This window comes from Aplidium turbinatum, chromosome 4 (genome assembly GCF_918807975.1).
Source record: "Aplidium turbinatum chromosome 4, kaAplTurb1.1, whole genome shotgun sequence".
In the NCBI taxonomy this organism is placed as follows: Eukaryota; Metazoa; Chordata; class Ascidiacea; order Aplousobranchia; family Polyclinidae; genus Aplidium; species Aplidium turbinatum.
Window position 1 is genome coordinate 26,967,598 of NC_137475.1, and position 11,598 is coordinate 26,979,195.

Sequence of the window (11,598 nt, forward strand, 5' to 3'; positions counted from 1 at the left end):
ACTTCTTTGTTAAAATTGTTCGTTCTTATAGTTCGTTGTTGTATGTTGAATTTGTACATTCTTCCATCAGGCAGCCTACATTGTTGGTGTTCTGTTTTTATCATTAGGCCACCACAAATGGAGACAGCCTAGGCCAGGGCTACTCAACTGGCGGACCGCGGTCCGAATCCAGACCTTCTGGGTGTTGAAGGTGGATCTCGGGCTTCCGGAAGAATAACTTCATTGCCACATTTTAGGGCCTCTTAAAACAGATTTCCATTAGGAAAAAGCAATTTTTTGTAATTATCCAAGGAGCTGGGGGCTTTGCCCCCAGACCCCCAACGCTTTGCCGTCTTCTCTGATGTGCGATCCACACAGCTACACTACAAAGAAACACAATACATTTTTTCATTTTTTGTTTCTTTGTTTGTGTTAAACAAAAGTCGTGTTACGTTACACACTGCCTGAAAAGTGTTTCGGTGCTCGTTGCTTACTGGTTGTTTAATTTTTGTGGTTGCATGTGAAATATTCACCCGACCGTAAAAATATTCAACTTGTCAAAATGGACCTTTGCTAAAATTAGTTGAGTAGCCTGGCCTAGGCCAAATTTGGAAAGATGTAATGTTTTTTCAAGAGCACGATGCCCTGTAGTGTATCACAGCAGGCAAGGGCGTCCGCACATAGGGGAAAATGGGGTCAGCTGACCCCCCCTGGAAAATTGTTGGATGAAAAATAAAAAAGCGAGAACATGCAAAAATAGGCAATTTTCTGAAAGGGGGGGAGGGGTGAAGGTGATACGAGTGATGACTGGCTGGTCAAGCTCTCCGATTGTGATCATCACCCTTCTTCGGGAGTATCCCACTTCCTCTATTAATTTATGAAGATACCTACGAGCTTCCCGCAATCGCAAAATTTGACAACTTGAGCTCCTGTACTCTCAGAACCACATTACTAGTGCGGGCACTGGCTTTAACTCACATAAATCTGAAAAAGGATTATTCACAGTTTCAGATAAAATCATTTCGTATTTCGTAAATTCAATGAAGCTGTTCGTAACATTGAATCATACAGAAAAGAACAATCAGCCACCAGTTTAGTTAATCAGTTCTTGAATAAAAAGTGAAGTCGACGTGGGTCTTTTCCGAATTTTTGGATGACTTTTTGGATGAACGAATTTTTGTCCGAGTTTATTCGGCTTCTGTGGACACTCATCTTTGTTTTGTGGTTCGTAGATATCAGAATAATTGATTTTGTGGATTTGTGCAGAATGCTCAAATCTTTTTAGGCTCACTGCAAATCTCAAATCACCACTATAAGCTACTGGTAAACTGCATTAACAGCTTGCCACACTTCTACCAGTCCTTGGCAAATTGAAACTAAGCTATTTGAACAATCGCTAATAATTTTCAAATTTGCTGTTGATATAATCACAACTCATAACTTTTTTCTGTGTATGGTTTTAAAGGTTATAGACTCCCAAATACCATCGCGTAATTGAAATGCTTCTTTTTCTCTGTTCTTACCTTCCTTTACTATTTCTTCTTGGAACTACTAGCTACTAGCAGTCGGTCGCTGCGGAAACCACACAGTTATGACAAAACAAAGTGCATTATTACCCCAAATGTATATATTACACCTTACGCAAGGTTCACTTGAGCACGATAATAGTATGCAATAAAACGATTATATAACTCTGATAATTTTTGCTCTGGCCAATTTTGATAAAAATCCGTAGAAATGTAAACACTGATAAAATGATAAATTGTCTGAATGGTGTCTTCTTCTCTCGTGTTGTCGCTATATGTCAGGGCATCCGTTGGTTAGCCACTGCCTGGTGTCGTCATCGATAGAAACTAGGCCTTCCATACCATGAGGTGGTCTATATAGCCGGCAATCCTTGATAAACTGGATGGTGTAATGGTCAAATTTTCAAAAAAAGTTTGCATCCGGCCGAAAGGGCAGAGTGAACCCACCTTGACCCCTCCCTAACCGAAAACCTGCGGACGCTCTTAACAGCAAAGGATAACTTTTCCAGCAACCTTTCGATTTTCATCACAACTTTGCTATTCCACCGCTGACTTTGTTTTTATTGTGCTCAATTCAAGTCAATGAATTTTTTCGCATTTTGCATCCGGCCCGCAGCTGTTAATCTCGCAGCAATCCGGCTCTCAGAGAAAAAAGTTTGGTGATCCCTGATATAGATGATGGGTAATTTTTGTTTATTTGAGGTAGGCTATCACAGCTGTAGAATAAGCGTTTTTGCGTGGTTTTATTGAGCTGGACTGCCATTCAATCAGGGCCATAGCTTAATCAGTTGGGCCCTGACGCAATTATGGGGCCTCCATTTGTTTCTATGCATATTATAGAACGTAGAAATGACGTAAGCTACATAAAACTCGCAGGAGCTAATGACCACAAGGATCGCGACCCACAGGTTGAAAACCCCTGTTCTAAATGAAATTATAACAAGTTTAGGCTACTTACTTTAGTTGTTGACTAAAATATTTTAAAATAAAATTTATCAACGCGAGGTCCTTTCGTTCAGTGGCCCCGTGCAGTAGACTATAGCGCTGTGCCGGCGGCAGTTAGGCCCATGGGCTACGGCCCAGGCCCGGATTTAGGGGGGGGCAGAGGGGGCATGTGCCCCGGGCCCCCCGACTTTTGAAGGGCCCCCCTACGTGGAAAAAATGTGATTTTATGTTATTATTATTTTTTTCTTTCAGCCTTTGAAGTTTCTGCAAAATGTTGTTTGTTTGTGCAGTGCTGGATTAATGCTGCTGTAAACGTAGAGGTGGTTTTTCGCGCCGTAGGCGCGAAAATTTTTTTTTCGCGGGGGGCTCCCCGATCTAAAAGTGCCCCAGGCCCCCCATCAGCTAAATCCGGCCCTGCTACGGCCCTGAAGTAAATTTAATTTTTTCTGAAATTAGATAACTTTATTGTAACACTCAGTCAAAAATACGTTTAGTACAAAATGTACCTACGACTAAAATGGGCGATTGTTCGATCAAAACAACAACCAAAACTTCAGAAACTGTGCTTCACGACTACGATTTCAGTTCCTAAAGTGCTTTGTTTTCCACGTCATGCTTTATTGGTTGGCTGGGGGAAAGGTATATTGCCTTCTCTGTGTGATAGTTTCATGAATTTTTAAGTAGCAGAACTGGCAAAAATATTTTTTTGATTAAAAAATCTAAAAAGTAAAAACTTACCCAGGCAACAGCACTTGTTTTTTTTGTGATTGTTAATCCACGACAAAAGATGATATCATTCCCAAATGTTGTAGTTCATCACAGTCAATAAAACACAAATCACATGGAGAAGCAGTTGCACGGATTTCACAACAACCTTCGCTCACTCGGACGGTTGAAAATTACAAAGAATAAAGCAATAAACACAAAGCATGCCGTCAAGACAGTGATCAGTCACTGATCAGCTTAATTTGGTAAGTTAGTCTCGAGGCAAAACAGTGTTGAGACAATTAGTGTTTGTGTCGTAACAAGCTGCATTAGGTGGAAACATCAAAAAGAAAACTTTTTTCATTTTGCCTTCGCGTCGTCAATAAACATGCAGAAAATCGTTGATTGTAAATGCACAAATTGACTTCAGCGACTTGCGTTTTGTGTGCTCAAAAGATAATATTACGTTGACAAAATAAAATCATTAACTAAAAGTAACTACTGGAGTGACTACCACTACCTACCGCATCGTAGCGTGTTGTACTTCTAAAATGCAAAGAGAAAGGCAACAAGAGTAAACAGTTTTAACTTTTTAAAGGACGTGCCCTTGCTAGGCAAAAAAAAGATCAGACCCTCTGCAGCCTGACAATACTAAAAATGTAAAAGTATTGCAGAAGTACCAATGAAGAAACAAGTCGAACAATAACGAAAATTTAATCGATTTTGAAGCCGTCGTGCACAGTCACATTTATCACATGCAACTTTACAATGCAATAAACAAGCATTCATTACGTACAGCAAGCAAAGATACAAAAGATTTGATACAATAATTGTATAATTAAGCACAATAATTATTATTGTGATAAAAGTAATTTGCGTTCTTCTGGTGACTATTTACTAGGTTACCTCCTGATGTTAAAGATGATAACTAGCTTTTGTATTTCCGACGTTTCGTCACAAAACGTTAACCTGTTTTAGCCACCTTGATAAAGTCAGTCGTGCTGACTGACGAAACGTCGGAAATACAAAAGCTAGTTATCATCTTTAACATCAGGAGGTAACCTAGTAAATAGTCACCAGAAGAACGCAAATTACTTTTATTATAAAATGCCTGGTGAACAGTCTCTCTCTGTTTTTACAATTATTATTGTGCTTAAGCATAGGCCTACTGTACAATAGGGTGGTTCGTTTTTGAACTTTTTTATTTAATTCTCTCGGGGTAGTGGGGAAATGGTGCCAATGAGTGAGAAAATGCTCATGACAAAATTTGAGATTCGTAAAAATTGTCTTCAGCCTCCTCATGGGGCCCAAAAATCGAAAAATGGGGTCAAAAAACGCAATTTTTTTCAAAAATATTTTTAGCTTGGGTAGATAAAATATTGTTTAGATATATCTAATTAGCCTAAGAAAAAAATTGGAGTCATTTGAACTATTCCTTCAGCTTCCTCACAGCTTCTGAAAATTTCCATTTTGCTGAAAATTTCGCATTTTTGTGGGTGGTTACATGATACATAATTGCGTTAGACATTTTGCCAGCTATAAAACGTCATTGTATTTCTCTTTATAGACCTGCCCTGAGCTGTTGCGTCATTTTGTAATGAAATTGGGTTAATTTGGTAGGAAAAAGTGACGTCTTTTATTTGAAGTTACGTCACTGACGAAGTTTGTAGTTATGTAACCACAAACAAAAATGCAAAATTTTCAGCAAAATAAAAATTTTCAGAAGCTGTGAGGATTAAGCTGAAGGAATAGTTCAAATGACTTCAATTTTTTTTTTAGGTTGTTTAGATATATGTAAACAATATTGTATCTACCCAAACTAAAAATATTTTTGAAAAAAATTGCGTTTTTGACCCCATTTTTCGATTTTTGGGCCCCATGAGGAGGCTGAAGACAATTTGTTACGAATCTCAAATTTTGTCATGATTGTTTTCTCACTCATTGGCACCATTTCCTTACTACCCCGAGAGAATTAAAAAAAAAAGTTCAAAAACGAGCCACCCTACTGTACAATTGATATTATGGTACTACGATCATGTTTCTACGCTAATTGGTTACATTCAGTTTCATTCATAAATTTGTTAACGATGCTTTACAGGAAATCACTGTTAATAGGCCTAGTGTAGAAAAGCACTGTAGCTAAAAAAAATAATCTTAGCATGTAACATGTAAGGTTAACTTGTCCTCATTCCTTACTTTGCTGGCTAAGTGGGAAGCCTTTTTTGCTGCTTCAATCTCAGGCAGATTGGACAAACAGGCATCCAGGTTGTACACCCCTTGCAATTTTTTCATATCATGATGGTAGTCCAACTAGGAAATGACAAAAGCGAAAAAGAGAATAATATCACTTGAATAGCCTACTCTAGCTCTAGCCTACTACAATAAAAAGGTAGGCTATCTACCGTTAGATTTTAGTCAGATTTCACAATTAGAAGTTAGAGCAGCATATCAGACATTCAATCAATTAATCAATCAATGTTTTATTTGTCAGTAACAGGAACATAGGTACATGTTTGAAATATGCAATATTGCAAAATACACAATGCAAAAGTTACACAAGTTCCCATACCGACAGGGAGACAACGAGACGACCATACGGTCTACTAGTCAATTGCCACCTACGGAAATGACGATTTTGCCATGTAAAATAAGCTTACAAGAGAATAAAAAAACGTTAAAACGTCGAAACATTCAGACTTATTACACTTGCAGCTGCAAAAATTTGTATTTAAAAAGACAGATCTCTCAAACCAAATACGTTTTGTCGTAGATTTATCAAATTATTACGCTTGTCTACATTTTGGTCTCCGCTCTGCGAGCTTCTTCCAGATTAGAACTTCAGAGTTTTATAAGAACATTTCAGCAATGATACCAAACTTTTTATAATTAGCCTGTACCTATATGTTTGTATTAGTATCAGTAGTGGATTCGGTTATATGGTGTCGCAAACTTAGTCAGTTGTTCACGGGCGTTCTCCCCCTCCAAAAAAAGCAAAAACAGAAAAACATTTTTTTTTTCAATTTCTACAAATTTTCTCACTTGCTTCGTTCGCTCAACCATAATACGCTATAATTAACCTACCCAGGCCTCGCTGTTAGATCATCAACTGATGTAACCAAATTAATGTAACATAATGATCTAACAATGTCAATGTAACCTAACCAAACCTTTTATGTTATAAATACAGGTCTACTCTTAAGTGCAAGTGCGACCAAAAAAGCATCAGGCCTAAGGCTCAAAATACGTAAAATAGCTTCCAAAACAAAGTAGGCTACAATACTCCAACATTTTTTTTTAAAAAATCCCCAATAGCCTACCATTTAAACTTCAAGTATTTTTATGGTTTGTTCTGACTTCAGCTTTGGCATTGTAGACAATCGTCTAGGAATTTTAATTCGTTGAAACTATAATGTTACAAAAAAATTATTTTTTATTTCCTCTACTGCTCTGCTTGAACAACTTACTTGACTTTGTGTCTGAGACATCTTGAGTGCGTGTAACATCTGTGCCGTCATGTATGGCTTGGATTTAATTTTTTCTACATCCAAGTAGGAATACTCCTGGTAAAATAAAGTGTAATTCAAAATGCTTCTTTTTGCGTGTGAGATAGTAGCAGTGACGTCATTCCATCAAGGCACTGCAGCCACTGGACTGTGTTAGGCGCTGTAACATTGGCTTAATAACTAATAACGAAAAACTTAGCTACAGCAAACTATATAAAGTTTGAAGTCCTTGCTGATGTTTAAAGTGCAATGTCTGCGCTAAAGTTACCAAAAAGCAAGGTTTTTTTACCAAAATGCTGGAAAAAAAATAGGAGCTTGTACAAAATACAAATGTTTGTTAACCCGTCTGAGCTTTCCAGCTAATGCATGCTATCGTTATTGTGTGCGATAATGCGATTACGCTGTTGGTCTCATGCAATAGCCTACCTCCTGTGTTTTTCAAGATGCAAACTTACAATAGAATAAATGTACAAACCATACTTGTAGCCTATGCACAAACTAGATTTAGTCTACAACATTCTTTTTAATTTTCTTCACTCTTCAATATTTTACAGCTTTATTTCTGTTTTAATGACAAGATCAAAAAGTTTTTTTTGAGGACGCAACGGTTAAATCATCATCAGTCATCACCTAATGATAACTTATAGAAATCAGAGTGGAAATGTGGTGAACATTTTCCGATGGACGTTATTGAGTAAAGCAGGTGATTTTTTTCCGGGGTTATTAACAGGGTTGCATTTTTGAAGGAGGATTTTACATGGGGAATATTTACCTACATTCTGCCTATCGTATCACATGAACAAATTCAGGAACGTGTTAAACCAGGGGTCACCAACCTTTTTTGCATGCGGGCCACTTTGGCACTTAGGAGAGCTGTGGCGGGCCGCACTAATAAAATTTTAGGTAGGTTGACTCTTATGCTAGAAATGAACGCATTTCGTACCTAGTATTCAGCGTTACATGTTGTTACTATTTATCTTAGAATACCGCAGCAACAAAATTAGTCGAACAACGCTACTGCCAGACCAAGCTCCTTTAACAACACTTTTGACTTCTTTAACAATGTCTAATAAACGAGGCCACTTGTTTTGCGCACTTGTAGCGAGGCGAACGGTTTCATTAGAATATTTATCGCCAAGCAAGAGTGATGTTGTCACTTCGCTTCACAAAAGATACCTTGCAATTAACAGTTTCAGTAACCAAAGAAATGTTTGACACATCGCAATACAGGCAACAACAATGACCTGCTATGCTGCTAACATATCAGCGAAAAATAGGCTTCAATAACAGGGAGAAAGAAACTAGGCACCATGAAACAAACGCTTGTAGAAATCACCGAAAAAACGTTTCTATCGTAACTCATGAACGGTGTTCCCTCTAAAAAAGCAATGAGTTGGTTTTTCATCTTTTTGTGAGAGTCTATAAAACCGTATTTCTTGATTGTTAGACAACTGTCACTTAAGGTGCTTATCAGCATGACAAGAATTGTTGATTAACATCATTTCGCAGTACCAAACTAAATATTTTCATAATACAACCAGAAGTTGTCTTATGAAAATACAACCATAATACAACCAGAAGTAATACAACCAACACCTGTCAGAAGATATTGCATTTTCTTGATACAACCAGAAAATGTGTTTAAATTTGTATAAAATATTTTGCCAATTTATTATAAATTGAGTTGGCATACCGGCCTATTTTGCTAACAAAAACTTGCTTAACCGGAACACTGTTCGTGAAACACAATAACGGTGAAACGCACGCTAGTGTTTACATGACACTTACAAACTTAAAATAAGCAACCCTATGCTCACAGACAATTTCGGAATTCGAAAACAGACGTTTTAATCAACCACTGGGACAGTGTGGCTGGACATCGCATTGGAATAACTTTAAGCGACCCCCGCCTAGAACTACAATCTGAATGGTCGGTCGGTGGAATCGCATGCAAAGCGAAAATATGCTTCCCGGAAAGTATTTTTTACCTTCATGCTCATTGACTCCTCAAGAAAAGTATTTTTGGTTATACTTGTACGCTGATACCTTCCGCGGGCCGCAGCGATACAGCGTGGCGGCCGCATACGGCCCGCGGGCCGCCATTTGGTGACCCCTGTATTAAACCATTCAAGGCTTTGCCACCTTTTTTCGTTTGAGCAGATGTAGCATATCCCTTATTGTAGTTAGCACAATATTTTTCGTTCCGGGCACGTTAATTATAAAAAATAAAATAATACGATATAATTTTATTGCATCTTAAAGTAACTTAGACTTTTTACAAAGGTCTTAGCAGTACTGCCAGACACTTCCGGATAAATTTCTCTATTGTTTCTGTGCAAATTTCCCGAGTTCAACTGTATTTCATCTACACTTTTCTACCAAAAGTCAAATCCAAGACTGGTTCTGCAACGAAATCTCAAACAAAACAGTTTTTTGAGCCTATGTTATTTATATCTCTACAAAAGGGGCACGAGTGCTCAAAGAAAAGTTATTGGCTTCTCATTTGAGTGTTACGTTTTTCGTTTTCAATGCCAAATCTAACTGATATCGTTGTTGTAGGCTGAGTATCATAATATAGGCTGTGAACCAATGGGTGTGTTTCTTGAAATGAAAATGATTAGGCTAAAATAGAACAGGATAATTTTAAAATATGCCAGTTTCGAACAACCCCAGACCACCACTTCATCTGGTCCAGATCTTTATTGGATCATGTATGGATCTGACAATATTTACCAGATCTGGACCAGATAAAGTGGCTAGCATAAAGAAATTGCATTCCCATGAAAATGTTAAATTAAAAAGAATTTATTATAGGTTATCGAATTAAATAATAACATGAATTATTATTTAATGTTCGTTGCAAGCTTATTCTAGATCTTTAACATCAAACAACAAAGCTTTACAACCTCTGTGCCTGTCATGACTGAATCGGTCTCATTATCGCTTCCGCTGTAGAAAGTAGAGTCTTCATCAGAATCACAAGCTTTACGGTGAGAACCTTCACCACCGGCTGCATGAGTAAAGGATGATGTTTTCAAAGATCCTGCTGATCCAGACTTTCTCCGCTTGGCTTTCCCTTTCCAGTCAATTGGCTTTCCGGTCTGATCGGGATTGCGTTTTTTCTTCACAAGAAATTTTTTCGTCTTCCCATGCTTTTCCTTCCCCGTGAATTTCTGCTCCGTATCTTCCATCTTTCATGCAATGCAAAGCATACAGTAGTCTAGTGAAAGTGCAAAACAGTGTGCAATATGCATTATGAGATATGGTTCGTAACCTACCGTTAATGATGTGATATTTGGTTAATAACCTCAAACTAAAATACTTGGCTTTGATGTTACTGCATGTAAGTAGGCTAAGTACTAGAGATGCAGCAATTAAACCCAAAATTTTATCCGCACACCGCACCGCAACTGCATCATCTATCCGCACACCGCAATTTGTCTGGAACTTTGACACTGCACCGCACCGCACACCGCAAATTACAAAATTTTCAAAAATTATTTTAACGCATTATTTTTTAGAAAGTCAAAAAGCACCCATGGCATATAACTGGTAACCTACCAGTACAGCTGTGCACTAATTGACTAGGCTAACCAGATCATATTCTCTTATCAGCAATGCATCTAAGTTCTAAGACATCGTGCTTTTTCAAATAGAATGTTTCTGGATCCAGTATCAGGACTTTTGAACACTTTTTGTAAGCAATAATGCAAATTGTAATGTCTCTGGCTGTATGAACTACACACACAAGAGTAAAACTTATAGCCTGAACTCACTGGGCTAACTGTTATAGTAACTAATGCGCAGTGACGATCGGTGAGGGAAAGCGAGGAAAGCAATGCTTACCTGAGCGAAAACTATGCAAAATATAATGACTGAATTCTAGGTTTAACTTCTTATTATTTTTATCACGTCTATTTTAACTAGAAAATTACTGTATTCGTGACTAGAATTACTCGTAACGCTTGTGAGTAGTCTAAGTCCTCACCAAACCGCATGTCTTGCCTATAAATGTCAATTAACGCAAACGCTTCTGTCAGAAACAACCACTGAAGCTCCAGGTAAGCAACTATCAAAGTTGCTTTCCCAGGTTCAAAAATGTCAAAAAACGCCTTCGTTTTATCCAATCCTCAATCGTTTTGCAAAACGTCACCAGCTGCTTAGCCAATCAGATGTGTTATGGTTATGGTAAGGTAGAGCTGCTTGCCCAGTGATGTCAATGCGTACATTCGCTAGAGCGGCTAGACTAACTCGTCAGAATGGTCTCTCGTCACGGTACACAGCACAGCATGACAGCATCATAATACCAAAAAGCTTGTTGTTGTTTTTTGATGTCTTCTCGCCATGTACTTTAGCCTACTAGCCAGTAGTGCCATTCCTAGTGGTTTTCCACTAGATCTAGTGTTTTTCGGTTGCATCTAGTGTTGTAGTGTTTTTGTTTTTGCAATTTAGTGTTTGTTTTTAGCGATGTAGCGTTATGTTGGTGTGTATGAGTTTGGACAGTGTTTAAAGTAGCACACCTATTTTTTGTTTGGCTGCATCAATGTGTTTGTAGTGCTTTTCAAAGTGGATAGCGAGTTTTTTGTCTGGTTACATCCAATGATGACCAAATTTGAGATATTTAGCATAAATACTTTAAAAAATACACACAAACAACTGTGAAAAGTGTTCAAAGTAGACTAAAGTAGGTTACGTAACCTACCTTATGGCAGGCTTACATTTCGTCAGCTTACTTTATGTAAGGCTTACATGGTAGGCTTACATTAGTCGCTTACGTTTAGACTGTGGATTGTAGTGGTAGAAAACGAGGCACCGGTTTACACTTGCTTATCACAGTAGGCTATAGCCTACCGTATAGCCTAATCAAATCAAAGAGTGTACTCTTAATATCATACACTGCCAAGTTGACGAGTGTGGAGTTCTTAGACTACACTACCTCA

At 38.0% G+C, this 11,598-nt stretch overlaps 1 protein-coding gene across 1 annotated transcript in view; it reads right to left on the reverse strand.

Annotated features, from left to right (window-relative positions):
- The window catches only part of LOC145769023 (uncharacterized), a 169,802-nt gene extending 159,953 nt beyond the window's left edge, over window positions 1-9,849 (reverse strand). Inside the window, exons 1-3 of the mRNA XM_082580621.1 lie at window positions 9,565-9,849; window positions 6,620-6,715; window positions 5,352-5,465 (exon numbers count right to left, since the gene is read on the reverse strand). Coding sequence (XP_082436747.1) covers window positions 5,352-5,465; window positions 6,620-6,715; window positions 9,565-9,849 — 495 coding nt within the window. The remainder of the gene's footprint in view (window positions 1-5,351; window positions 5,466-6,619; window positions 6,716-9,564) is intronic.
- Window positions 9,850-11,598: the final 1,749 nt, after the last annotated feature.